This window comes from Ictidomys tridecemlineatus, chromosome 3 (genome assembly GCF_052094955.1).
Source record: "Ictidomys tridecemlineatus isolate mIctTri1 chromosome 3, mIctTri1.hap1, whole genome shotgun sequence".
NCBI lineage: Eukaryota > Metazoa > Chordata > Mammalia > Rodentia > Sciuridae > Ictidomys > Ictidomys tridecemlineatus.
The window spans coordinates 17,754,410-17,782,401 of NC_135479.1; the positions used below are offsets into that span (position 1 = coordinate 17,754,410).

Below are 27,992 nucleotides of genomic sequence, written 5' to 3' on the forward strand. Positions count from 1 at the left end.
GAGCCTGTGACTCTGCCTTTCAGGCAGAAGAAGGCAGAAGACCAAGAGATCCCCACCCACACAGAAAAGGTACAGGTGATCAGGGTTGGAGGAGGGTCCTCCTCCCTCACCAGAGGTGGTGGGGGGAGTATCACTGCATAGCCCTGCCCTCAGAACCTCTTGGAGGGAGGGTTATGGGTACCTCATGGGAGGAGGTAGACCTGCACACACCCACAGGCCTGGTCCCAGATCCCCTGGAGTCAACATATTCCAGTGGCCTGAGCCCCTCTGCTTTGTCTTCTCCATGCCTCTAAGGCCTCCACAGAAGCCTCGAAGGCTGCTCACACAAGATCGAGGTGAGGAGCAGTCCAGCAGGGTGCAGAAAGGGAGGTGTCAGCTGCACACTGCCCAAATGACCCAGACAGAGCCACCAGAAGCCATAGTCACAAAGACTGAGCAGACTACACAGAGGGCAAAAGAATTCAAGAGCCCTGTGGCTGCCCACCCAGCTTGGTCAGGAGCAGATGCCAGATCTCAGAGGTGAGGGTGGGGAAGCCAGACCGGGGGCACTGGGTTTGGGTAAGGCCTGCCTGGCCCTGGCATCTCTCTGCAGCAGGTGCCAAGACCTGACCAACCTCTTCCCCCTGGGGCAGCATGACAGATGAGAATCTCCTGCCCCTGACACCCCGGCAGCTGACAGGTGAGAGTCCTAGGCTGGGAGTAGGGAGGGAAATTAGGGGTGCTTAGGGCAGAACTATGAGAGGTTTTCTGCCCTGAAGCTGGAGTCAGTATCTGTAAACCTTGCAAGAAGCCAGTATTTATAACCTTCCCTCCATGCCAATATAAATTTGTTCATCTCTACAAACTGAAATTCACTGATGTGCCTGGTGTGTGTGTGTGTGTGTGTGTGTGTGTGCGCGCGCGCGCGCGGGCGCGCATGCATAGGAAGGAAAACTGGATGGAGTGTTGGATAGGAAATGATGGTATTTGGATGGATACATTGGCTGAACAAATGGACAGATAGGCAAGATAGAAAGGAAGAAGGGAAGAGGGAAAGAAGGAGACAGGGTGAAAAAAAGAATGAGTTCCCCTGTTGCCTAGGATCTAGGCTATGAGTGGGGAGTGCAAGAGTAGAAAGAATCACTTCCCAGGTGTTCCTCAAAGATATATCCTGGTGTTGGCAGGGGCCTTTCAGAGCAGAATAATTTTCTACATCAACACTTTTCAGTGCCTGCGATATACAGGGCCCCAGCAGGGTTCCAGGGCATCATAGTTAGTCAGACTACCAGGTATGACCTTGAACATGAGTTTTGAATGCTTTTCATATAAACATGTCCAAGACTCATGTTTGAATTTTAAGACTGAATGGGCACTAAAGTGCCAATACAAAGCTGCCACTACTGTTATTTGTATTAAAAGTTATATATGTCCAGGGGGCTGAGGTAACCTAAGGCATCAGATGTTCCACCTTAGCTGCAATAGGCAGATCTTAGGGCTCAGGGTTCCTATGTGTGCTGTTCACCTTGCTGCCTGCTCCCCTCTACCCTCAGCCTTCCAGGATATCTTCAAACTGTTCAGCTGCAGCCCAACAGGAACCGTGGACATGCGCAGCATGAAAATTGCCCTGCGCAATGTGGGTATCCAACTGGGCCCTCAGGAGATGTGTGAGGCTCTTCGGCTGGCAGACTTGGATGGTGGGTGTCCCATCTCTGCCCTCTTGCACTCTCCCACCTCCAGGTAGTCTCCTGTCCACAACATTCCTCCCTAGTTGTACTTTAAAGTTCCCTCTCCTGGGAAAAGAGTCCTCATCATCATTATCTCATGGCCTTTAAACATTGCTGCTGATTTAATTCTTATCCTGACATGTGGCTGCCCCAACTCAAGGGCTATTTCTCCCCTACTCAAATTAGGGTCTACCTTTAGCTTCTCTGTGGACCCAGTTGGATATCCACATTGCACAGGGCAACTTTCATGCTATGTGTGTACCTTTTGGGCTTCAGATGAACAATTTGAAACATCCTGGAAGGGCAGGCAGGGAGAGGCAGACAGCAAGGTGAACCACACACATGGGAACCCTGAGTCTGTGTATACAGGGCAAGCCTTCTTCAGGGGCAGGCACCCATTGCATCATCCTTCTCTCTCGTTCCAGGTGATGGAATCGTAAGCTTCAAAGACTTCCTGGGTGTCCTCACTGACAACCATTATGTGGCTCAATGCATGCGTGAGCACAAGACTGGTGTGGCAGGAGTGGGCCTGGCCTGGGGAGGAGGCCTCTCCTCACACTCATTTTTGCTGTCCCCAGGGCAAGTGAGAAACCGTCGGATCTGTGACTCCAAGAGCCTAAAGACCCTGTTCATAGAGATCCTGTTCAAACTGCTTAGCCAGGGCTTTGTGCCCTCCAAGTCCGCACAGGAGGTGATGAGGTGGGCACAACCGTCCCTAGATCCCAAGCCCCAAAGATAGGAGCCCTGAACTCTGGGCCCTTTTCCTGGGCCCCAAGCCACCCCAGACAAAGACAAGTGGCTTACTGTTCTCCTTGAGTTTCGGAGCCTGTGAGATGGAGGGGACGAAGGAGGCACTGTCTAAAACGGATACCCCACTTCTCTCCTTCAAGCTACTACTTCAAGAAGCAGAGGGCTCTGCAGTTGAGCCCGGGCTGTAGGGGTCGGGCCCGCGGCCAGGGCCGGCCGTCGCGCGCCCACGCTGGCCTCAACTTCTTCTGTCAGGCGGCGCGCGTCAGCGGCCTCTCCAACACGGAGCTAGCGCGCTCGCTGCACACACTGTGCAAACCGAGTGCGCGCTCAGGGGGTAGAGGCCGGGGGCCAGAGGCGCAGGGCTGGGGGCCACTGGAGAGGGGACTCTTCCGGTCACACACAGTCCCCGCCACCACCTCTGGCCTCCGAGGACCCACTCCCGGCACCACTATCCCCTCCTCCTTCTCCTGCCGGGCGCCTGCCCCAGGTGCGCGCAACCCCTACTCTCAGATACCCAAACTGGCCGGGCGGATGCGGCCAGAATGCAGGACGCGGAGCCGAATCCCCGGCCCCCCCGACATCCGCCTTCCCAAGCCCCACCAGCCCGGCCGCTCCAAGCTCCTGCCCAACCTGGGACCGCTCAGCCCAGGTGAGAGCAGGCGCGCTGGGCTGGCGATGCAGACCAGGGGCTCCGCCGGAGAAGGGCGGGCGGGCCGGGGAGAATCAGGACAGGGCAGATGGGGCGGAGGCGGGAAAGCAGATGCGGCGGCGGCGGGACTGGCGGGCGGCAGGCGAAGAGTGGGAGCACACCGAAAGAAACGGGGACGGAGTAGGCGCAGGCGCAGAGGGAGGCGTGACTAAAGTAGGACCCGCAAAGGAAAAGGGGGCGAGGTATCCAGGTAGGAGGCCCCAGCGGAAGTGGGGGGCAGCAGCAAGGCGGACCTAGGAGGTGCTAATCCGGCGAGTCTCCGCATCTCCGAGCTGCTGGCTACACCCTCCACATCTCCGAACTGCCGGCTACACCCTCCACGTGCTCCCTCCGCCCTCCCGCAGGGTACGTGGACGAGTCGCTGGAGCAAATAGGCCTCTCAAAGCGGGCTCTGTCCCCTGCGACTCTAGTGCAGAAGCAACCCTTCTCCCCTTCACCAGCCTCTTTGCAGAAACAAGCTGTGAAGAGCTTGTACAAGTAAAGCGTTTGCTGAGCGAAACCGGCTCTGTGAAATGGGAGTGGGCACCGAACGGACACTGATTTTTTGCAAACATCTTTATTAATCTTGTATAAAAATATGGTCCAAGGAGAGTCTTTGGGGGTGGGAGTTCATGGGGGAGGGCAAGGTGCACTTTATAAGTTACAGGCCAGGCTTCCGCTCAGGCTAAGTATGGCTATTGGGGGAGGGGTGCTGCAAGCAGCATTTGAGGATTGAGACCAGGCGATTCTGCCTCCAACAGGAGGAGGCTGTGCTGGCCCCTTTAAGGAGGGCCAAGGTGCCAGGCAGCAGGAGGAGGGGCTGCCCAGAGGCCCACCTTCCTTGAGCCCCAGCCTGTCCACAACCGCACCCCCTACAGAATACACCTGCAGAAATAGGCTACAGCGAAAGGTCAGAGGTGACCTGCAGGGGGGGTCCTGGAGGGCGCCTACGACCACTGCGACGGCCTGTGTCTGCGCGGATGTAAGGCTGGTTCCGTAGATCTGGCAACCAAAGGAGATAGTTAGCCCTTCAGGAGTCTGCCCAGAGCTGGGACCAAGCTCCAGGGTACATGCTCAGCCTTCTGAGAACCCAGGTTGTGTGTTTAGGGGAAGGGGCACTGTTTACATTTGCCAGACCTCCCATCTGCCCTGCAATACATTCCAGCCATGCACTAGCACAGAAGGGTCCCAGAACTGTCAGCAGCGATGTGACAGGTACCTGGGGGCTAGAGGGGCATCTCCTCTCCCAGGCTGGCCTCACAGAGGAGCCGGGATGTCCGCTTGCCAGTGCGGGCGGTGAAGGGCACTGTCTTGAGCACTGAGGGTGAAGGGGTAGGGGGTAGAGAAAGGAAAAAGGAAAGAAAAACAGAAAAGGTAGCAAGAGGCAGTAAGGCAGCCAGACCCCTGGTCCAGGTCCAGCCAAAGAACAGCTTAGAAGGACAGAACAGGTGCCTGGCCAAGCCCTCACCTGTGATAATGTCTTCAATGGCCCCATCACGGTCACTCTCATAGATGAGTGGCTCCTTCTGCTGCTTCCGTTTCAGCTCAGATATGAGGTCCATCTGTTGTCTACGGGCCTTGGGTGGAGACTGAAGGAGATGTATATATAGCTCCAATTCCAGGATCCCTCCACCCCACTCAATTCTAGTGCCTCACAGCAAGGACAGGTGACTGGAACAAAAGGATCCCACTCCGATCCCTGACTCCTAGGGCACTGTCTTTGAAAAGGGTCTGTCCCTAACAATGGGGATGGGGATGGGGCCAGAGAGTGTGAGGATACCTTGCATCCCTGCATCCCAGAACCAGGCTCAGCAGCAGCTGCATACCTTAGGTGCTGGGGGTTCCCCCCTGCCTGGGGTGTCGGCACCTGCCTCCTGGGCAGCTGCTTCCTTCTTCCATTGTTCCACCTCTTGCTCAGCTTTCTGAGAGACAAAGGCAATTCTCAGTGAGGGCAGTCCTTACTCCTACCCTGTCCCACCCAAGAGAGAAGCAGCCTCTGCCCTTCCCACTGCCCATGCAGAAAGGCTTCAGGGCTCCCAGCCCACCACCACACATATGTACCTTATACGCCTTGATGAAACGGCTGAAGAGGGAAAAGAACATGGAGGGGGATGTGGTCTTGGGGTTTTCTCCGAAGTACTCCACCACAGACTCATAGGCCTCCTGTTGGCACAGCCCATCGCCCTGTTAGCATGGGCTCCTCAGAGCCTGATGCCACTCTGTACCTCCTCAGGACATTGGCTACTTCATCTGTTCCTCCAGGCAGGTGGCCCTTCACTTCTGCTTCATCCCCAAAGGGTCCCAGCTGTGGCCACACCCCTCCAGACCTGGGCTATACACCCCCACCTAGTGATCCAATGGCAAGGACTCCTTCATTTCCCCAACCCAACTTCCCTGGCTCCAGATCAGGCCAGCCCCAGCCCACCTGAGCAGTCTTGCTGTCTGCCAGTAGCTTGTCCATGGTGGGAGAGTTGGCCCTGAGGAACTCCTTAAGCACCAAGCAGTCATCCTGCCGCACAAACTCCCTCTGTGTCAACTCCAGGCCTCGTTGCAGGGAGCGCACATCCCCCAGGACACTGTCCAGGGACACTGGGTGGAAGGCAGGGCAGCGTGAACTCAAGGAATCTGAGAGGCAGCACTCCTACCCAGTTACATCTTGCAGTCCCCTTGCTTCCCAGTGGCCTCCGGCCTGAACTCCTGCCTGCTCAGGGCCCTGGCTGCTCTATACCTGAGCCTGCCTTGTCCAGGAAGTGCAAGTCACTGTGGAAGCCTGTGAGCTGTGGGTACTTCTCAGCAATGACCTTCACCAGGTAGTGCAGCAGTGTCTGCTTTCGGTCAGTCGACTTCATCTCCAACAGCTGAGCAAAGACCTGTTGTAAGCCACAGGCCACCAGCCAGCCCCCAGCCCCCATGCCAGGCCCCCCACCTCACCACATCCAGACTCTGGAGCCGGAAACCATAGGCTGCCCCACGCTTGCTGCTGTTCATGTAGTTGCCAAAGGCCAGGACGATCTGGGAGAGGCAGGGGAAGAGACTCAATAGGGTACCAGGGCTGGGGAAGCCCCTTAAGTAAACATTACACAAGAAAAAAGGTGACGAAAAGTGAGCCTGCACACACACAGCCTACCACACTTCTGAATGGAACTCTCTCTCCATGACACACATACTTGTGTGTATGCACGTTTCACATGTGTGCATGGTTAACCCATGAACATATCCAATTTTGCCCTTTGCTGGTCCAACCCAAAATTGGCAGCCACTTTCCCCTCCTAGGGGTTGTCACCCTTTTGCCAACCATTACTACTGGTCCCCTCCTGGGATGGTCCACTGCTGCTCACACAGCAATACCCAGAGGGGCTGACCCCTCTGGCAGGGTCTCAGATACCCTGTTAAAGGCATGGCTGCTGTCACCAATCCTCACCCAGATCTAGTTTTGTCTTTCAAAGCATGTACATGAGAAGTGGGAACATTATCTTTGTTGTACACTATGTAGGTGGGGCCTTCTCACACTGCTTAGAAGAGGCCAGGATGGGCCCAGCCTCTGGGCCCCTTGCCCTGGGCTCTCACCTCTAGGATCTGCCGGAGTTTGTCAGAGGACTTGATGGACATTGAGGCTGCAATGATGGCATTCAGTTGCTGGAGGTGAGACAGGGGAGGTAAGTTGGAGGCACCCTCATCAAGAGGCTCAGGTCTCCCAGATGAAGCCTGGGCTGAGAGATGCCTCCCCCCACCCAAAGCCCAGGCCACACTGCCCTGCCCGCCCCGCCCACACCGGCATGAGCAGCTGGGCCGTATCCGGGAAGTTGCCCAGGAAGGTGAGCGTGGACATGCGCTCCGGCAGGCGTGGGATGCGGCTAAAGCGTAGCATGAAGCGGTCCTCTTCCGACAGCTCCTCCAAGGGACGCTGCTCCCGCTCAAAGCGGGCAATGAGGCTGCGCTCATACTCCGTGGGCAGAAAGCGGGTCAAAAGCTCCAAGAAGTCCAGGCCGAGAGCCTGCAGGTCATACCTGATGGATGAGCAGAGGAGCCAGCCGTTTAAACCCCATATCCACCAGCCCAGAGAACAAGACTACATTCCCTCCTTTGGTTGAATAAATGAACTTAAATATTTACTATTTGCTGACAGCTTCAGAGAACAAGAAGTAGGAGTTTCGAGAAAATGGGAGTTTGGGAGCCCAGGTCCCCATCATTCATCAATGGCAGAAGCCCTACTATAAATCTCTCTGCCAAAGAGGCAAGAAGGGAGTGGGATGTCCCAATCTAGGCCTGGACTCAGTTTTCTTAACCTAAAAATGGAAATACAGTTCCCTGTCCACGGTTCCAATGAAGCTTATAGGCTCTGTCCCCCAGCAGGGGCTCTTACTAGGCTCTGCCTGAAGATCCCAGCCTAGAAGAGGGGCTGAGCTGCCAAAAGCCCAGAGCAGGGTACTCACGTCTCAATAGCCTGGCAGATGCGGTCGGCCCCCAGATTGCCCTTGCGCAGAGTGATGGCCAGGTTTTTGGCCCGGTTGGCCTCAATGAGTGTTGCTTTACTGGGGGCCTTGTGAGCTGCCTTGCCCTTGAGAGCACTGATGTCCAGACTGGGGCCTTGAGACTTAGTCTTGAACTGTTCCTCAAAGTCACTCATGTCCAGCTCCTAGGGTACAGGGGGAGAAGGTGGGGCTGGTTGGGGCCAAGGTCTGGCACACTCCGAGTGAGCACTGTGTTCAAGGATAGAACCACTGGTTCAGCTCTGATAGGCTATCAGCAGAGAGACAAAGCAATAACCCAAATAGAACATAGGCCGTGATACAGGAGAAGCACAAGGAACACTGAGGAAGAAGAGAACCACCCAGCCTAGAAGACCCAGCCTTGGACCATTAAGAAAGGAGTGAACTGGTCATCAGGGAAAAGGGAAGGGCAAAGGGTACAGAATGATCAGTGGCTCAGAAGCAATGGAACACATCCCTTTTGGAAAACTGAAAGTGGAATCAAGAGGGCTAAGGTCCTGGTTGTGAAGAAGTGGCAGGAAAAGGGCCTGAAAGGAGAGGGATATGCCCCTCTATAGGAAAGGAGGGTAAAGACTCCAGGGAGGTCAGTATACCACTGCCTACTAGACCAATGCACCAAGGCAGTGTAGCTTAATGCTCTGCCCATCTCCACTTCTGTAAAACTGGGTGGAGATGACCACCCCCATGATCCTGGCAAGCCCCCACCTCTTCGATGCCCACACTAGGAGCAAGACAGGTGCACTCACTTGTAGCACTTTCTCATCGTTGAGCTCTGTGAACACGGTGCCTGTAATCTGGCTGGGTTTCAGGGCCACCCAGTTCAAGAGTGGCATCCGGAACTTGGTCTGGATGGGTTTCTTGGCCTTCACTCCTGGGGCCGGGAGGGAGTGGTGAGCACTGGGGGCGCTAGAGGCAACCAGCCCAGCAAGGCCTGACAGGGCAGCAGGAGGCAGTAGGAAGCCCCTGGACAGAGGGTCCTGGAGGACACTGAGGCTGGGGCTCTACTCATCTCCCCCAAGCCCTGGGCTCGAGGGGGTCCACTCCACTCACCTAAGCTCGTCTCTGGGCCAGGCCCTCCAAGGGCATCAGGGGGACCTCCGGGCGGCGGTGGGGGCGGCGGTGGCACTGGTCCGTCAGTGCCGAGAGGTGGCGGCGGAGGCGGTGGGGGTGGGGGCGGTAAGTCTCCTGGCAACGGTGGTGCAGGCGGGGGCTCTGGGCTACCCGGGAGGGGCGGGGCCGGTGGGGGCGTCGAGGGAGGGGCTTCCTGTTGGAACTGGGGGCCAGGCGGTGGGGGTGGTGGCGCGGGCGGTGCTGCTCCAGGAGCCAGCTCTGCTGCAGGTGGGAGATCTGAAGCCAGCGAGGGCGGGGCGGGGGAGGAGCGAGTCAACTTCGTGGCTTAGGTGGTTTCAGGTCCGCCTCCCTGCCCTGTGACTTACCTGCGCCTATCTGAGCCACACCCACAACCCAGACCGCCCTCAGCTGACTCTTGAGTGCCAGACCTGGCCCCAGGTTCCCCTTCCAGGCCCTGATCCCCCGCCCCCACCGCACCCCACCCCAGCTTGAAGCTCCCGCGCACCTGGGCTGGGGGAGCAGCTGGGCAACGCCGGAGTAGGAGCATCACTGCCGCTTGGGGTTGCCACAGTGACTGGGACGATCTCAATGGAGACGGCATCCCCGGGCCCCCGCAGGATTCGGATTAACCCCTTTTCCTCCAATTCCTCGACCTTCAGCTCCAGGGCGGAGGGCCGTGCCGGGGCGGGAGGAGGCACTTTCTCAGGCTCCGGGGGACGTCTGGAGATGCCCATGGGGGTTGACTCGCTGAAGCGTTCCTGCAAGCCCCAGGGAAGGAATCAGTGCCCACCGGCAGGCTCCAGGCTCCGTGGCACAAAGTCTCCATCCTTTCCCAGGGTTAGGGAGGAGCTGTCAAGCCCAGAAACCCCAGCCAGCCTATTCTTAGGAGCCCACCCCAGTCCAAACCCCAGCCTCACCCTCAGGGTCTCCAGTTCCTTGCGGGCCTGGCTTAGCTGCTTTTCCAGTTCAGCAATCTTGGCCATGGAGTCGTTCTCTGCGTCCCGAAGCCGCTCTGTCAGCTGTAGCACCGGCACATGGTGAGCTACCACCCGCGGCCAGGCAGCACTGGCACCGCCGGTGAGGGGGCGGCATCAGGCAAGCCTGCCTGGAGCTGGGGGAGGCTCCCAGATCCGCTCAGCCCCGCGTGCCAAGGGTGGGCCGAGCCTGGTACTTGAACCTCAGTAAGAGGAGGGGAAACTAAGGACCACCGATGAGAAAGGTGGGTGGGAAGGAGGAGACTGAGCTAGGAGGGACCCCGGGCACCCAGTTCCTCCAAGTCAAAGCTTGGGGTCTGAGCATCTGTGGAGGTGGCGCCTGCCTTTCACATAAATCCCACACGGTGCAGGAGCTCGCTGAATACTCATTGAGAAAGACACCCAAAGGACTCAGGAATTGGATTCAGGCCAAACTCAGGGGCTAGAAGGACAGCCACCTCCAATTCACATCCAGAACAGTGCTTGCCCTTCAGTACCTTATTATGCCTTCAGGCCCTAGGACCCTGAGACATAAGTGTTCAGAGGGCTTATTACGCGCTGGGCTGGGTTCAGGACCAGCTCTCACCAGTGCCACTTGCTCCTGCAGCTCCTCCATGTGCTCCAGCACAGCATTCTTGGTCTCAGTGTCCTCCAACAGCGAACCCACATCAAAAATGTTGTCCAGATATGCCTGAATCTGCACCTGCAGCTTGTCACTCTCCGTAAGCCGAAGCCTCTGTCCCCAGATGGAATGAGCAGGGTGAGGCCTAATTCCGGGGGTCTTTCTGACCATTCACCATTACTGGGACCCAGAGGAAGGGGCCTGAACCCTAGCCTGCCTTTTTCTTTATTTTTTTATTGAGATATAATTCACATGCGATAAAATTCACCATCTGAAAGTATATGCTTCAAGAGTTTTTAGTACGTTCACAAGGTTGTCATCATCACTATCTAATTTCAGAACATTTTCATCACATTTCCCCCCCCCAAAAAAAAAATCCTATACCCCATTAGTCACTCCTATTCCCTCCTCCCTACCCCCTGGAAACCATTCATTTACTTACTATCTTTTTTTTTTTTTCATTCATTTACTTCCTATTTCTATGGATTTATACATTCTGGACATTTCATATAAAGAATCACATATGTAGCCTTTTGTGTCTAGCTTCATTTACTTAAGGTGATGTTTTTAAGGCTTGTCCATGTAACCTGTCAGTACTATGTCTCTTTGTTATGGCTGAATATATTCCACTGTACATACATATAAATTGAGACTGCTTTTCACCTTTGTCAATCTTGGCTTTCAAAAATCCAATCCCAGAGGCCCTACTGCTCCAGCCAACCTTCTAAAAGGAATCTGGGCAGAAGCTGCAGTTTCTCTGCTTAGGCTGGGCCAAGAAGCCCCAAGACCCCTGCCCACCTTCCCAGGACCCAGACCTTCCTGCCTAATATCTGTGGGCTCCCTATTATGTCCTAGAGTGAGAGTGGCTATCTGAGCTGGTACTCCCAGAATCAGACCCAGGGCCACTGGAGTGTATTCCAGTGCCTGCCACAAAAGCTGCTGGACTGAGTGCCTATCCTGTGTTGGGCATTGTTCTACACATTAGAGTCATTATTACTTCTATGATTTTCTTGTTTGACAGATGGGAAAACTGAGAGAGAGGAACTCAGAGAGAGGAACAGATCTATCCAAGATCACATGACTAGGAAGTAGCAGAGCCAGGATCTGAACCCAGATCTGCCAACCAGCTGGCCAAAATCTGTGTTGGTTGATGGTTATGTCGGGGGAAGGGGAAGGAGTGCAGTGCTCACCTCCAAGTACAAGTCCAGACCCAGATGAGTGAACTCATATTGCAAGAAGACACGGAAGTTCATATTCTCCACCGAGTGTACCACAATGTTGATGAATTGCATGCAGGCCACCTGGGGGTCCAGGAGAGCAAGTCTGTGATCCTCTAAGTAGGGGGTGCTCAACCTCCATTTATCCCCAAGTCTCCCTACCTCTCCATAGTATTTACTCCACTAACACAGTGTTGTCACCTCTATGTCCCCAATCTAGCCCTCTCCCCCCAACACCCACTCCTTCCCCACTGGCCAGTCAGCCCTCATGCTTTACTGGGGCAGAACCCAGAGCCCAGCCACTCCCTGAACCCAACAGGGCCTGGCCTGGGCCCCAGCCAGCCTCCTAAGCTCACCATGAAGTCGATATTGCTGTCCTCATTCCGGAAATAATCCATGAGCTTTTCAAAGCGGTGCTGTTCCCCACATACCTGGGTAGGGGGAATGGTGCTCACTGAGAACCCAGTAACACCTCTCCTAAGCCATCCTGGCTGTCACCCTTGTACGGCTACAAGGTCCTCATCAGATATATCTAAGCTAAGCCATGTCAGTCTTCTGCTGCAAACTCCACTCTCGCTCAGTCCCCTCCCAGAGCCCTCTTGTACACTTACTCTGCACGTGGGCACACTCCCGCCTCAAGGCCTTTGCACGTGCTGTTCCAACTGCCTCAACAATGACCACACCCACCCTCACCTCTCTCACAGCTTTGCTCAAGTCTTACCTTCTCAATGAGGCTCCCTGACCACCCTGCAGCCAGTTCTCCCCCAAGCCAGTGTCTCTTTTTCCCTACAACACTTGTCATTTCCTAACACACTATGTAATTTCCTTATTTATTACATTGTTTATTATATGTCTTCTCTGCTTTTTTGTTTCTCTTGCTTACTGATATATCCCAGGGTCCCATTCCTGCCTGGCTCATAATAGGTCCTCAGTAAACATTCATTAAGGAATGAAGGAACACATCCAGCTCATGCACCATATTCCCACACAACCACTCTAGCAAGCCTATTAGCCAGAGTGCGCAACCCCAAGATGTCAGAATCAAGTCCAGTTCGGACCTGGCAAGCCTGAGAATCAGAGGCTTAGCAGATCCCTATAGTTGTCCCTGTCCCAGTCAGCCAGTGCCCCCACCTGATTCTGTACCTTCCTTGCAGAACTTCCTTATCCTCTGGGTTCCCCAAATGCCTACCCAATATCCTCAGCTGCTCCCATCAGAGGTTACAACTACTAGCCCCAGGGGCAAGTATGTGTTTGGATGGGGACTCCGGTACCTCCTTGAAATTGTCAAAGGCTGCAAGGATGATATCATGTCCTCCCCGCACCAGGCACACAGCCGCAAGCAGCTCCAGCACCAGGGCCTTGGTTCTGGGCAAAGAGTGGACAAGTTGTCCCTCAGGAACCAGCAGTGCCCATAGCCAGGGTGGGCATGGCCCTGGCTAGAGGAGGACAGGGGCACTGACGGCAGAGGTAGGATGAGTCTGGGCAGCAGTCCTGAGAACTGGGGGACAGAGTAGGCAAGGGGTTAAGTAGAAGAGTCTACATGTGGAGACAGATTAGGGACGTGAACCTTACCGGGGGTTCTTATTGTTGAGACTCAGAGCAATCTCATTCACACAGGCCGGGTGGTTCATAACAAGGCTAAAGCCAGACTGGGGAGAGAAGAGAGGTCCGTCAGCACCTCCTACATATTTGATGCCGTGCCTTTCTGATCTCTAATGCCCTCAGCTTAGAAAGTTATTTTTTTTTTCTTATCTGACCACATCTCCTCAGCAGCAGCCAGATCCTAAAACTGTCCCTCTTTTAATTTGTCTTTTCCAAAGCCAGTGTCAGCCACCTTGGACATGCTGAGTCCTTAAGGGCTGAGAAAATAAGAGAGACAAGCTTCACCCGCAGGTTCCTCCAAACACGGCCAAATGCTCTCCCCATGGACCTTGCTATTCAGTTCCGCTTGGCCCCCAGGTGAGGCACGTCCTTGCCTCAGCCACACCCAGGAGCACTCAAGGGGATCTGACAAGGGGGGAGCAAAAATGTGGGCATCCCCTCAAGATTCATCAGCCTCAAGATCCCCTACCAGCCCAGATCCCCAGGGTTCCCTGCTGGGGCGGGGGGGGGGAGCAGGGAGAAGGACATTTGGTCTCCAAATATCAGCAATTTGCACAATCCCCAGTGAAGACAGCCCCCTCTCCCCAGCTCCCCTAGTCCCATGGCCACCAGCCAACCTGGTAGTTCATGATGGCGCGCAGGCACATGATACAGACGTGGACATCATCCTTCTGGCTGACGATACGGGAATTCCGTAAGGCCTTCCTGCTGTGGGCAGGGGTCATCCTGGGTGGGGTGCAGAAGACAACAGGTCAGAGCTCTGAGACCCAACTTCCTGCTCCCCCCACCACCACCAATAAGATGATCGCTGGAGTAAGAGAGGGCATATTTGGAACCTTAAGCCACTGCCTCCCATCTACCTATCCAAAGAGCCCAACTGAGGGCAGGTGGGCCTCCTCAGTCCTCAGGCAGGGAGGGTGGGTCGAGGAAGCAAAGACCCTTACAAGGACTTAGCACTAAGAAGAGTTGCTGTGTTTGGGGTGGAGAGAACTGAGAGAGGGGCCAGACAGATTCGGCTTGGAAGAAGCCATGAGAAGACTTTCCACAAGGTGGCGCTCGTAGCCACTTGGGCTCATCTCCATCTTGAGAGGCAGATTGTGAATGCAGAATGCTGTGGTTCAAGAACATTCCAGGTCACCACGTACTAGGCAAGTTACTTAATCTCCCTGTACCCCACTTTCCTCAGTTGTAAAATAGGTATGGCAATAATAGCACCTTCTTGACAGGGTTGCTGGGACTATGAAAAGAGCTCGGAACAGCTCTTGGCACCTAGTAAGGACTACATGTGCGTGCGTGCTCAATTATTCTTGGCCAAAAAAAAAAAAAAAGTGTGATGTTTTCATTTTTGTAGAACTGCCAACGGAGACTTCCACGTCAGTCCTCTTGGTAATTCTATCACATTTCCAGCAACACTAAGAGGCCCCACCTCCTCCCAAGTCCTCGCCTCTGCTTGCTACATCACCCGTTTACGTCATGACACAAATATGCTTAAGTCTTTGCTGTTCCTCCCCCCTGGACTGCCCTTCCTTGCCCCTGTTGTTGCCTATACAGCCTCTGTCCATCTTTAAGACATAGTTCCAGCATCATCCCTTCTGAGTAGCCCTGCTCATGCCCCAGGTCGTGGCCACCTCCCTTCTTTTTTTTTTTTTTTTTTTAATTTATTTTTAGTTTTCGGTGGACACAACATCTTTTTTACTTTTATGGGGTGCTGAGGATCGAACCCAGCGCCCCACGCATGCCAGGCCAGCGCGCTACTACTTGAGCCACATCCCCAGCCCGCCACCTCCCTTCTTAAAGTTGCCACATCTCTGTGACAACCTGTCACACTGAATTGTTCCCCACTAAATTATGGAACCCCCAAAGGAGGGTGATCTGACATATGGGTACCTGCCACATACCTAATACATAGTAAGTGCTTTAAAATGTTTGTTGAACGAGTAAGGGAATGAATGAACAGAGAAATATTGTGAGAGTTTGGGGGTTAATATGCAGTTGGTTCCCTAAACCCAAAGTTGGAAGCTGGGTTCCACAAGATGCTCCAAGGTCATTTCCTTCCTCCTCCCACCTCCCAGCTGGATGCCCTATATTTAGATAAGGAGACCTACCACAGTAGCTGAACCCAAGGATGTCAGCTGAATGCCCCATCCAACCCACCCACCCCCCAGGGAGCTGGCCAGGCAAGCACCGGCCCCCAGGTGGCTACGTACCGGGGAGAAGGGGGGCACCTGGAGGCCGCATAGGAGAAAACAGGGGATTAGATGGGTACAAGAGAGGTCCTACCACCCCAGAAGGCCCCTCCTCATCCCAGACCCACCCAGGTGCTCATCCCTTAACATATTAGTGTCCTGAGTGCTATGTGAGGCCCTGACTCTGGTCCCCCATGCTTGGTTACCCCTCCCCAGCCCCCAGGGCCATGTATAGAGATGTCTAGATGTGACAGCATGGGGGTGACTTCTTCATTCTCCTGCCACCCTGTCTTAGGAACCACATACTTGACGGTCAAGTGGCGACTTTTGGGCACTGATGAGGGTGGCCCCTTGCTAAGATCTTCCACAGACTGCTCCAGGGGTTTGCTCTTCTCTGAGTTGGAGGCGCCGTTATCTGTGCTTTCCATGTCATACCTGGAGATACGATGCAAGGGGCTTGGAGGCCAGCACTGCAGGGGACACTTAAGAAGGGGATGGAGGAAACTGCCAGGTGGGCCAGATCTGCAGGAAAAACTGGGACAAGAGCAGGAGGCTGTGTTCTTGGCCCTGGGCTGAGCACAGCAAGAAGTGAGGGGACATCCCTCCTTGAATGGGCATGCCTTCAGGAAGGGGTGTGCAGGGCCAAGTACTGGGTCCCAGGGGGCTCCAACTATGCTGACTGGAACTGGCCAGAGGTGTGGGCTGAGGCTGAGGGACACATGGATCAAGGCTCCGAAGAGTGGCATGAGGGTGGGGTTGGGGGCTTACGTGACAGAGCACTGGGCAAAGGCCAGGTATTCCAGGAGCACATCCAGGCCACGGTTTTCCTCATTGAGAAACTCCTGCACCCACCTGTAGGGCACAGGCTCCCTGAGTCCCATCCAGGAAGTGTCCTGCTCGAGTTGTACAACAAGCACAGCCCTTGGATGGCCTTTCCCCAGGAAGACACCAACACATCCAACCTCAGGAGACCCAGTGATGCCAGGGGGTACTGGGGGCTCAGGCAGGGCCATGGTCCAGCCAGGCACCAAGCTGCCGACTGAGGATGGGCAGGAGCAAAGGAGGAGTGGCTGGACACCCACTAGGAGGTGGTCTACAGGCATAGCCTACGAAGGAGTCAGAGGAAGCCCTCCTAGACCCTAGGGGACCTAGGCCCTTGCTCACCCAATGTGGTTTGTCCTTAGGGAGGTCTCCAGCTCCCGCAGAACCTGTGTGGACTCCTGAACTCGCCTCTTGAACTGAGAGCCAAGAACAAGGAGTGTGGTGGGTGGAGCACAGTTTCCCACAGGCCATCAAGCCCTGAGGCAGCGGCCAGCATGCCCACCCTCCCCACCCCCAACACAGGGCCTTTCACGCTCTGCCTCCCCCACCACCTCCACACACCTGCCCAGCAGAATAAACACTCACAGGATGCATGCACTCCCCATGCATAGACGCACAGGGTGCACACAAGCTACATACACAGACGCAGAATGCACATACACAGACACACACACACACCTCCCCATAGACACACACACATTCCTATATAAGCACACAGGGCACATACTCATTTAAGCATGCACATCCCACACACCACCCTGGGGACATAGACATAGGGTATGCACACACCCATGCATGGACACATGGGGTACACACACACACACACACACACACACACACACACACACTGACACTGACACGAACCCACAGACAAGTTGATTCACATGGCTGTGCCAGCTGCCCAGAGCCTAGAAGGTACAAGGGGGAAGGAGAGAATAAAAGGGGAGACATATACCCCCAGGTTGGACATCCAATCAGCTGCTACCTTTCTGCTGACCCCACCGGTATCCAGGTAACTCTTCAGCTTCTGGATGTAAGCGGCAGGGGGGTTCTTGACTTGAAACCGCTCCTGAGGAGATGGATGGGGGCACAGGGAGCCAGTCAGAGCTGCCCCGGGGCCAATGACCTGTTCTCATCCCAGTGTCCCATCCTCTGCTCTATCCTGGGGCTCAGACTGTCTTAAGATGTCTCTGAAGGACCAATGGCACAAACCCAAACCATCTAGCCCCAGGCCTGGCCTGCCCCTCCTGCTGTGGCCTCCCCAGGCCACAGTCCTCTTCCACCCACTGGTTTCCATGGGTAGAATGTAAAGGGTCCATCCTAGGGTAGGCCCAGCGCTAGGGGGGATTCAGCCTGAACAGTAGGCGGCACCTTCCCTGCCCTCCCTGGACGAGAGCTGGGAGTACAGACAGGGTGTGATAGGGGGACCCTGGCAGGCTGAGGCCTCTCCCCCAGGACTCCTGTCCCCCTGTGTTGGTAGGTGCCCTTGTGGGGGCTCCTCTTCTGTGTTACACAAAGCAACTCCTAACTCAGCCACCCTATCCCTGGGACAGCAGGGAGACTCCCACAGAGGGACCATGCAGAGACCCCCACCCGCAAGGGCTCCCATCCCTCCCATCTCAGACCCCTTGGATGTGCCCAGCCACCCCCCATAACCCTCTACTTCTCCAGCCTTTGAGTCTCTACCTCTGAGATGCCAGGCCCAGCCTTTTCAGCAGGACTCCTTCAGCCCCCCCACACCTCCACACACACACACACACCCACACACACACCCACACACACACTCACAGCTCCACAGCCTCTAGAGGCCTCCGCCCTCTGCCACAGCCCAGCCTTGCCCTAGATGGATGCCTGGCCAACTCATTTCATCCCAGTCCATTAGAGGGAGGCTCTGTGGGCCCCCGGGGAGGCGCTGGCTCCCCAGCTCCCCACGCCCAGCCTCCACAGCCTCCGCTGGAACGTTGCTCCTGCCTCCACCTTATAGGACCCCTAGCAGCCAAGCCCCGCCCCGCCCAGAACTAGGAGGGGTCCTCCTCGTCCACAGCAGCCCAGTGGGCTGTGAGGGTGGCAAGCCCAGGGCCTGGACCAAGCTCTGAGGGACCCAGGTCGAAACTGGCTGGCTGTGGTGGCTCCTTGACTATATCTCCTCTGAATATGAAGGAACAGAAGGACAGGGAGTCCTGTCCCTTCCTGCCCCCTCTAATGGGCTCAATGAAGATGTAGGACCCAGGTGGACACCTCCCTTCTCCAGCCCAAGCAGGTGGGAAGGATCAAGGGAGGCTGCTCAAGGCCGGGCTTGGTGGCTCACACCTGTAATTCCAGTGGCTCAGGAAGCTGAGGCAGGAGGATTGCGAGTTCAAAGCCAGCCTCAGCAACTGAGTGAGGCCCTAAACAACTCAGAGACACTCTGTCTCTAAATAAAATTCAAAAAAAAAAAAAAAAAACTGGGGATGTGGCTCAGTGGGTAAGCGCCTCTGGGTTCAATCCCCAGTGCCAATTTAAAAAAAAAAAAAAGAAGAAGAAGAAGAAGAAGAAAAGAGCGAGGGGGAGGGAGGCTGTTTAGGAAGCTCAGCAGGACAGTGAACCGGCCCAGCTCCTATCAGCTCTTGCTCATGACTCACAAGGTCTCTAAGGAGACTGGTGTCAAAGGGAGGGGAACTCAGAGTCCAAGAGAGACCCCCAGCACCCTACCCAGATGCCAACCCAGCCTCTAGGTATGGGCTTTGCCCCATGGGCAGTGTGGTAGTACCCGCCACTTACCAGCATCAGCCTGGTCAAGACAGGATGCCCCAATGCCAGGACAGATGGGTAACAGAGCCAACCTGACACCCACCTGGTCACAGATGAGCTCCCACTTCTTCTCGTTGTCATACTGGCTCAGCAGCTGGACCTTGTCCGGGGGTAAGTTCATACAGTTCTGAGGAGGGGGGAAAAAATAAGACCCTGAGCCTATGGCCCCACAATGATAGGGAAGGGGAGGATATGGTATTCTCAGGGAACCCACTAGAAGATATGTCATCCTCTCACCTGGGAGATAAACAATGTTATCCAGTGAGAAAACCAATGCCCAGAGAACACAGCACCTTCGGGCCCAACAACCCAAAAGGGACCCATTATTTGAATCCAGGTCTGCCTGGGCTCTGTCATCCCCTCACCTCAGCTCCCTAAAAAAAAATTAGCATGAGGCAGATGCATGCACTCGCTGAACCTCAGACACGTCTGGGCTCTAGTTTCCCCATCTCTCCTCCCATCCAGGTGGGAAGCTAACAGGGGAGCCATCTCCAACCACGCTTAGGTGTGGCCTGTGGATCTGAGCAAAGCCTAGGCCCAGGGCACTCAAAAGCCTCATCCTTCTCTGTATCTCCCTCTTCCCCTCCAAGAAGGAAGAGAGCTGAGGGCAGCCATGTCATCCAAGCTTGGAGTTCCCGGCAGGTGCATCACGGATGCAGAGGTGGGGGGATTTGAACAGGGAAGGTCACTCAGTCACAGGAACTGGGCGGAACAGCTAGTACACTAGGCCTGTGATGCTGGTGGCCCAGCTGGGACTCCCCTCAGGAGCTAAGAAAGGTCAGCAGAACTCTGTGTGGGTCCTCTTCCTTAGCCACAGTTTTTCTGTCACCACAGGGCAAGCGTAGAGCCCAGCCCAGGGCTGTGGAGTCAACCCAGTGTTGCCAGCCGCAGGGCCTCCCTGGACCCCAGGACATGGTGAGTCTCCCTAATAGACTCAGAAGACAGGGCCAGTTCACCTCAACAGGGAAAACCCCAGGTTTATTGACAGCCTGTGCGTCAGACAGTTCTTGCCCTCGCGGAATTTCCAGTTCAGCCAGGGTCTCCACTGGTGATGTGGGAGCCCCCCGGGAGCCCCGGCCAGAGTCTGTAGGGCTCCTGTCCCCGGCTCTGTGGTTTAGGCTACACACTCTCAGTCACAGGGTTCTGAGGAGAGGCTACAGCTGGAGCAGAGCAGGGACCACACCCACCCAAGGCTCCTCAGCCAGCTTCCTCTCTTGAACGCTGGGCCTAAGTCTAGGGCTCTGGCTAGACTTCACCCCAAAAAATCACTGCCTTGAGTCATCCTCAGATAACAGGAAGCTGGGTGTTCTCAGTCCCAGTTGCCTAACCTTTCCGGCCAAGGCCTCACTTGAGAGGTGAAACTGCCCACCCACTAGACTCCCAGCCAGCTGGAAGTGGGGTACGTCATCTCTGTCCCCCACTGCTAAAGTGAGCCTGGATTGAGGAGTCCGCCATAGTCCCAACTTCTGTCCTCCCTGCCATCAGGCCAGGGCCTAAAACAGCTCCTGCTGTGTCCAGACCCCTGCGGAAGGGGCTTTCAAGCTGGAAGACCTGGGGGGGAGGGTGACCAGGCCATCCTTGCTCTGTCTCTCTCTAAGCCACATCCACCCCACAGAGACAAAGGGCAGGGCGGAGCTGAGATGCCTTGCCTCATGGCTGAGGGGAGAGGAGGAAGCAGGAGGTGACAAGCAATGCCAGGACCCTGGAGCAGTGGCACAGAAGAGGGAAATGCAGGGGTAGGTGGCTGAGCACCAGCATCTGAGCCTCAGAAGGGATGACCACTTCCTGACATGGGACTTCTTGGGCCTCACCTGCCCTTGAGACCTGTTTGGCTCTGGAATGGCACAATGGCAGGTCCAGTCATAATCTCAACTCCAACAGTCACAGTAGCCAGCTTCGACTGAGTGTGTATAGTGCCAGGTACCACTCAGCACCCAGAATGTTGCCAACGGCCTTCTATCTTCTCTACCACTGTTGGTACCATCATGCCCATCTCACAGGTACGAGCACAGATTAGTGGAGTGACCGGCCCAAGGTCAGAATGCCAGTAAGAGGGGAGCCAAGAAGACTAAGCCACAGTGCTGGTCTCCTCCCCAAGGGCAGCCCAGGGTTATTACTGGGGAGGGGAGGTCTCTGCTGGGGCCTGGCACACCTGTCCCCACTTTGGTGGAAGGCAGGGCGCCCCTTTGCTCCCTCCCCACCTGGCCGTCCTCAGGCCCCAGGCCCACGTGCCAGCCTGCCAGACGTGCTAAAATTAGGCTCAGAAATCAGAAATAGCTCTGACAGCGCTGAGCACTAATTAGCAGCTGCTCCCCGCCTGTGACAGTGCCCACCGAAGAGACGAGTACCCAGGGAGTGGGAGAGGGGCCAGCAGATGCCACTCACTTAGGGTGAGGTGAGGCCACCTTGAAAACAGGATCAGAGCCCCAGACCTGGGCCCTAAGCAAAGGAGGCAGCATTGTGGATGGAGGCTGGGGGGACAAGAAGAAAGCTGAAGTTGCTCGAGTAGGACAGGAAGGGATAGGCAGTCCAGGTGTGTGTGTGAGGGGCACCTGAGAGGAGGACAGAAGAGGGGCAACTGTGGTGTGGAGCAAGTGGAGCTTCGTTCCAGAAAACCAACCCTACAGCTTCTTGGTCTCCTTGAGCCTCGGCTCCTGCCTCCGTAAAATGAGCATACTCCCACCACACAGAGCTCCTGGGACTGCTGAGTGCCAAGTTCTGGTTCAACATAATAATGTTCTTCAGCGACCCAGTATGGGGAAGAGGAATCTTGCAGATGTAGGGACATAGGGTTGGTTGGGGGAGTCCACAGGGGACCCCAAGGTAGGGCATAATAGGGTGAATAGAAGTTTGTGGAAACATACAGATGAGACAGGCGTGTCTCCAAGGGGCAAGGTCAAACATGAACTGGTCCTCAGGCCCCTTTCCCAGTGCCCTGGACCTGATGACGAGGGAGATGGGACTTATTTCTTCTTTTCTTTTGATCAAGAAAAGAAGCTGAATCTTGCTCTGAGACTGTGTGGGAACCACTGTCCTCCCTCCATGTCCCTACCACCTACCAGAGAGCTACCCCACTCTCTGCTCACCCAAGACCAGCCCCTGCAGGCTCATGCTTGGAGCCTCCCACCCCAGACACCGCCCCACGAGTATTGACTTCTAAAGCATTGTCCCAGGAGACTGAAGGGCTCGGGCCACATCTGGACACTGACCACACCCTACAGTTTCGCTTTCAATTTGAGCGGAGTCTGCATCCCAACCCAAGAGCCTCCTAGTACCTCTGCCCTTTAAACCCCAAGATGCCCCTGAACTTGGACACCTACCAATCCCAGTGTCAGGCCAGCTCCACAGGGGTTCCTCAGCCCAGAGGGCCCAGAATCTGGGCCTGTCCCCAGTTCCCAGTCCCTATCTATTTTGGCTTCAAAGCTCTGGAAGCATCTGCAGAAACAATCAATAGCATCTACTCCTTAAAATCCCAGTATAGAATTTCTGGAACTCTTACAAGACTCTTAGGCTTAGCAGGGTGTGGTGGCGCACGCCTGTGATTCCAGCAGCTCAGGAGGCTGAGACAGGAAGATCGTGAATTCAAATCCAGCCTCAGCAATGGTGAGGTGCTAAGCAACTCAGTGAGACCCTGTCTCTAAATAAATTACAAAAAAGAGGGCTGGGGATGTGGCTCAGTTGTTGAATGCCTCTGAGTACAATCTCCAGTACATCCCCCCCCCCAAAAAAAAGAATTCTAGGCTTAGAGAGGCCATGGGTGATCTGCCCTGAATTAGGTGCTAAGAACCCCAAAAGCTAACAGCTTCCCCCACCTGAGCTCAAGGGTACCCAGGGCAGGTAAAAGGCAAGGAGCATGAGAACCAGGACACTCGGCCCTGCCCACATGACCCAGGCTGGCAGAAGAATAACAATAGCGATGATGGTGGTGACAATAATAATACTCCTGAAACACTTCCTCTGGGCCAGGTGCCATCTTAGGTGCTTTACATCTATTAACTCATTTAGACCTCAGCAACAAGCTGCAAAGCAGACCCCATTAGCATCCCCATTTTACAAATGGGAAACTGAGGCACGGAGAAGCTCAATGGTTTGTTCAAGGTGACCTCTAGAAGACAGGCTGGTTAAGAGACTTGGTTTCCTTAGGAAAAAAGGGCCGTGGGGACAATGAGAAGTGTGGATCCTGGCCCCGAGGGGTCTTCTGAAGACAACATGGCCCCAGTCCCCCCATCTGAGGAACCAGGAACAGCCAGCAGCACTTCCTGCCACCCAGCGCTCTGCACTTCCTGTTGTTACCCACACTGTGCTCTTACTCACTGGGGAACCCCCCCCCTCAGCACGCCCTCTGTCAGGGGAAGTGGAGGCCTCCCCACCCCCTCCTCCTGTGCACACTTCTACCGTTAGCCCCACCGCTGCCCCACCCTCCAGGAGAGGTGGCCTCCCTCTCGTGGTTTCCGGCCACCAGGCAGTTTTCAGTATGGGCCTTGCCGTTGCTGACCTGCATAATGGCAGGGAGGCAGCCTGGCCTGTGATGGCTAGAGATCTGGGGGGGGCTCCTAGGGAACACCTGACACCTGTGGGTGCACTTGGTGAGGGAGACGGGAAAGGGGAAATCAGGGTCTAGGCTCCTTCACGGAGAAGGGCCCCAAGGTGGAGAGGACCAGGCCAGCTTCACTTCCGCACAGTGAAGAGCAGTTATTAACACTTGCTCCATGCCAGGCGTGGTGCTGAGCACTTGATTGAATCTCCTCAAAAATCCTAGCAGGTGGGCAGAAACCTTTAACATTGTCTTTTTACACACATAAGGAAAACTGAAGCTTAGGGAAATTAAGTAACTTGTCCAAGGTCACGCAGCTTAGTGAGGAGTAAAGAAAGAATTCAGCCCTTAAACTTCATGACCCCAGTACCCAGAAACCTTCCCTGCCTTTCTCCTGAGTAAACCCTGCTCCCTCAAAGGCAGGAATATCTAAGTCGACTTCTAGAATTCTGTATTCCCAAAGGGAAAAAAAAAATGCAGAGGTGGTACCAAGAACAGCCTCACCTGTTCCTGCCCATCTCACCCAGCTCTTTGCCAACGGCTCCAGATGTCACTGTGAATCATGCCCACCACATCCCTGGGTTTCCAGGGTCAGCATATGCCAGCCCTGCCTGGGAATGTCACCCACAGTCTCTGCCCAGCCCAAAATCTGACCACAGGGCCACACCTCATTAAGATCTTCTGTGGAAGACACCCCAGAGGTGGGAAGCACAGGGTCTGAGCTACATGCCCTCAAACTTCCTCTGCCCACCCGCTGGAGGGAACTGGCCAAGGATGCACACCTCAGTCAGACTAGAGACATACACGCCTGCTCCTCACCACCAGCCCACAGGGAAAAGGGCCCATCCTGGTGGCAGGACTCCAAGGAACCTTGCCCTGCCTGCAGCTGGGCTCAGTGCCCCACACTACCTGATCAAGTGACCATGTCCCTGGACACCAGTCTGAGCACCCCAGGTGATAGGCCCTCATGGGGCAAATTCCTCTTCAATGGCTCAGTCCCCTCTTGGATGCCAGCATCACTCTCAGCCTTGGGACATCATCCCAGGCTCCTTCCCTTATCCCTTTACCCCAAGGCCACAGGCTCCTCTCTGCCCAGACAGATCAGGGGTGTCCTGTACACATGCCACTCTGGCAGGCCTGTAAAGGATGCCTTGTCATCCAGATCTGTCACCCTACTTGCCTCAAAGGAGAAGGCACGAGGGCTGGAAGACACCCAGCCTTGGGCTTGGGCGTAGGAGAGGCGAGAGCTCGGAGCCTGGCTGGCTGGTGTTCCCACCATCGCAGCAGGCCCATGTGGCTGGGCAGCCATCGCTCCTCCACGGTTGCTAAGGCAGCAGCCAGAAACCCTGGCTCAACCCGCTCTCTCCCCATCAGCATTTTAAGCAGGGGCAGTCTTCTCTCACACAGACTTCTTGGAAAGGTTGTGCCCCTCTGTTCACCCTTGCATAGGAAAAAGCCTGCTTGTACCCTCTGCCTGGCTCTGGGCCTTGGTGAGAGTACCTGTCATCTAGGAGCCTCACCAGTAAGAGAGAAGGAAAAGTTAGGGGTGCTGGGATCCTATTAACCACCAGGAACAGAGAAGGGGCCAAGCTGAAGCAAAAGAAAGAGGTTCCCTGAGGCCAGGTGACTAGAGCCAAGGTAAGGTACCTTCTCCCATCAAGATTGGAGGATCCCTGAGGGTGGTGGCCCCCAGTCATCTAAGTTTCTTCCCATGAACATCAACTAGCAACAGGACTCAGCTCTGGTCCCAGGGGTGGTGGTCAGATGGGAACCACTTGAAACAACCAATGCCAGACCCATGGGTTCACCCAAAGCCTCTACCCTGGGCAGCACAGGCAGAGATCAAGGCTGTCACCCCAGGGTGGAGTTCATGCCCCAGTTCACAGAAAGTAAGAAGAACCAGGTTCTTAGCCAAGTGACCTGAGGTTGGGTTCATTCTGCCCACAACAGGACAAGGCATGGGTTGTCCCACCCCAAGAAGATGGTGTAAACACACTGGGGTTCTGGGGGTCAGGGAGGAGTGGGGCCCCCAATGAGTGCTGCTGCCTTAGATTTCTCCCCAGCACCAACTCTTTCTTCGCCAGGATACCCTTTGAGATCACTGGGCCTCCCTACTTCCATACCCTGGTACTGGCAGGAGAGCAGGGGGCCAAGGTGGGGGTGGGGGTGTGTGCAGTGACATTTTATGTCAGGCTCAAGCAGTCAATTGCAGTCACAAATCTAAGCAGGGCAATCAAGTCCTATACCTACATCAGAACATCACCACTTGACTTTTGGGTTTTCCATTGGTCTGAATTATTCACTCCCATGGCTCCTCCCCCCATTAGTGTGAATAACAGAGAGCAGCCTGGAGCCTGGACCTCAGGCCTGAAGAAGCCTGCCCCACCCCCACCTACAGACACACATTGCCCCACCATCTGGGGAGTTCAGAGTGGGAGTTCAGGGATCCACCACTGATGGATCCAGAGACTGTGTCTCCATGTGCCCCTCCCCCATCTGCTCAGCTCAGTTTAGCTTTGCCTTGTTCTGTGGAGGTGGGAAGTAGGGACAGGTGGAGAGATGGGGAAAGTCTGGGGTTAGTGTGGTGTGAGGTGTCCATCAAAGTCCCTCCCCTTCCCCTTCAAGCAAGGCTCCTTCACAAGGATAGACCGAACCCCACCCCCAGAGTTCCTCCAGATCCCTCCTAACCTTCTCCTGGGAGGGGCAGCATGTGACTCTCAGGAACCCTTAGGAGGGATCTAGCCCTGCAGATGATCTAGCAAGTAGGGCTTAATGACTAGACAGAGAGAGGAATAATGTCTAGGACAGGGTGGGGACAAGCACTGAGCCAGCACTACTCTGCTCCTTGTGCCTGCCTTGAGCCCCCACCCTCAGACCTGCAGTGCCAGCCTGCCCAGACTGGGAAGTGCCTCTGGGAAACAGCCCAATCTTATTCTCCTGTCACAAAGTATCCAGCAAGGGACAGTTGACAGCAGACAGGCCACCAGGCAATTAGAGAAAGGAGCAGAGAAGAGGGCTGAGGTATGGAAGGGGAAGTGAGAACAAGTGGCCCTGCCCTCTCCCTACTTCTGCCCACCAGTCTTAAAGACCCCTGACTTCTATGGAGTCCCCACAGCACCAAACATATTTTGACCTCTCCAGGCTCAGCCTGAGTTGATGAGTCCCTCCGCAGTGGGCTAGACTCCAGCGTCCCCACACCAATTCCCCAGGCAGGTGACAGTGGAAGGGGGCTTCTGACTTTTGCTCCACCCCAAGTCAGTGGCCAACCCATCCTGACCCCGCCCTTCCTAATGTACTCCTTTCAGTAGCTAGGAGGGGATGCCGGAGACCTGCCCAGGCATACGGGGAACGTGAGAAATACAGACACCCCCCTCTGCATGATCTGACAACCCACTCAGCAGCCCGGGCACCCGAACACACCAAACACTTGCTCTAGGTCAGCGGCTTCCAGAAGGTTAAATTGTAACCCCTTCCATCTTTGACCCGGAGACACAGAAGGGCAAATGCTGGAGACCCGCACCCAGTGGCTGGGCCTGCGAGCAGTGGGGAAGGGAGTGCCTGGGGGCCCCTTGCGCTGCGCTCCCATCTTCCTCACAGGACATTTTAAGGACCTTTAGATCGGGGAGCATGAGGGTTGTCTAGGGAGAGAGACTGGCGAATGCAGAAGAAAGTTTTGGGGGGAGTGCTAAGTCACTCTGAAAGAAGCCACTGTCACTGCCATCCCTGGAGGGGGCAGCCGCTGGGCGGGGGATCTCCAAGCGGCACCTGAACCCCCGGGGGCGGGGACGCGTGGCGAGCCCCTGCCGCCCCTCGCCCGCGCCCTGCGCGTAGCGGGTCACACTCACCAGGACCCGGTTGAACCTCTCCTCCAGCTCCCCGGCCGCGGGCATCGGCTGCTTGGGGGCGGCCGGCTGCTTCGGGGACGGCGCGGCAGGGCCCGCGGGCTGTTCGGCGCTGCCAGCCGCGTTGCCCATGGTGGTCCCCACCCAGCCGGCTAGGCGCCTCCAGCCTCGGAAATCCAGCTTTCCAGGGGACCGGGACGGGGCTCCCAGCCCAGGTGGCGAGGGTCAGCAGCTCGCGGCGACGCGGGCGCTTGGCTCAGCGGCGCACAGGGGTCGGGGCGCGGCGTCCCATCGGGGTGGCCCCGTCCGAGGGAGCGCGGCGGCGAGCTGCAGGGTGGGGGGAGGAAGTCAGGCTGCAGGCCGCCAGGGCCAGAGGGCTGGGCCGGGGGCAGGAAGCTGCGGCGCGGGCTCCCCCCTCGGCGATTTTCGAACTTCTGCTGTCGCTCCCGGTGCGCGCAAACCGCAGTCCGCCGCCACCGCCGCGCACCCAGCCCCAGGGGGGCGGGCTGGAGGGAGGGGGCGGGAACCGGGCGCCGGCCGGGGGTCCTCCACAGCCATGACGCGGCAGGGAGGGGGCTGCCGGCCGCTTCACCTGCCGTGGAGGCGGCGGCGGGCGTCGCTTCACCTGCCGAAGCCGCAGGCAACCAAGGCGAGGCCGAGGCGGCGGCGCGCTCGGTGGCGCCTCCGGGTCCTAGAACCGC

At 55.9% G+C, this 27,992-nt stretch overlaps 2 protein-coding genes across 12 annotated transcripts; one reads left to right on the plus strand and one right to left on the minus strand.

The window, feature by feature from the left end:
* Window positions 1-19: 19 nt before the first annotated feature.
* LOC101965544 (uncharacterized) lies at window positions 20-3,704 on the plus strand (the record flags this gene model as incomplete). The annotated part of the gene is made up of 9 exons (XM_078040990.1): window positions 20-69; window positions 295-519; window positions 633-679; window positions 1,530-1,673; window positions 2,129-2,200; window positions 2,282-2,402; window positions 2,594-2,772; window positions 2,941-3,102; window positions 3,486-3,704. Coding segments are annotated over 9 exons (1,158 nt in total), but the record flags the coding sequence as incomplete, so codon positions are not given.
* On the minus strand, window positions 3,700-27,949 carry Fmnl1 (formin like 1). 11 transcript variants are annotated; one of them, XM_078041946.1, is made up of 28 exons: window positions 27,295-27,947; window positions 18,959-19,042; window positions 17,081-17,194; window positions 16,468-16,541; window positions 16,072-16,155; window positions 15,610-15,837; window positions 15,325-15,342; window positions 13,735-13,843; window positions 13,088-13,164; window positions 12,787-12,880; window positions 11,872-11,946; window positions 11,489-11,599; window positions 10,263-10,412; window positions 9,620-9,721; window positions 9,208-9,460; window positions 8,682-8,978; window positions 8,378-8,502; window positions 7,575-7,777; window positions 6,914-7,148; window positions 6,709-6,777; window positions 6,073-6,153; window positions 5,870-5,999; window positions 5,567-5,730; window positions 5,203-5,304; window positions 4,968-5,063; window positions 4,610-4,730; window positions 4,361-4,459; window positions 3,700-4,143 (listed from the first exon to the last, which is right to left on the minus strand). In XM_078041946.1, the coding sequence occupies exons 1-27, from the start codon at window positions 27,421-27,423 to the stop codon at window positions 4,368-4,370; spliced, it is 3,417 nt and encodes a 1,138-aa protein (XP_077898072.1). In that variant the 5' UTR covers window positions 27,424-27,947; the 3' UTR covers window positions 3,700-4,143; window positions 4,361-4,367. The 11 variants fall into 11 exon arrangements, with proteins under 11 accessions (XP_077898072.1, XP_077898081.1, XP_077898073.1 ...); XM_078041955.1 differs by having other exon boundaries at window positions 15,610-15,738; window positions 27,295-27,946; XM_078041947.1 differs by lacking the exon at window positions 4,361-4,459 and having other exon boundaries at window positions 4,610-4,718; window positions 27,295-27,949.
* Window positions 27,950-27,992: the final 43 nt, after the last annotated feature.

Bases quoted from the DNA above. Each gene is read 5' to 3' on its own strand.
- Fmnl1 (XM_078041944.1), bottom strand. From the start codon at position 27,423: ATGGGCAACGCGGCTGGCAGCGCCGAACAGCCCGCGGGCCCTGCCGCG. The intron at 17,195-18,958 runs GTGGGTGTCAGG...CCATCTCCTCAG, and splicing joins GGGAGCTCATCTGTGACCAG to GAGCGGTTTCAAGTCAAGAA. The intron at 16,542-17,080 runs GTATATGTCTCC...CTTGGCTCTCAG, and splicing joins ATTGGATGTCCAACCTGGGG to TTCAAGAGGCGAGTTCAGGA.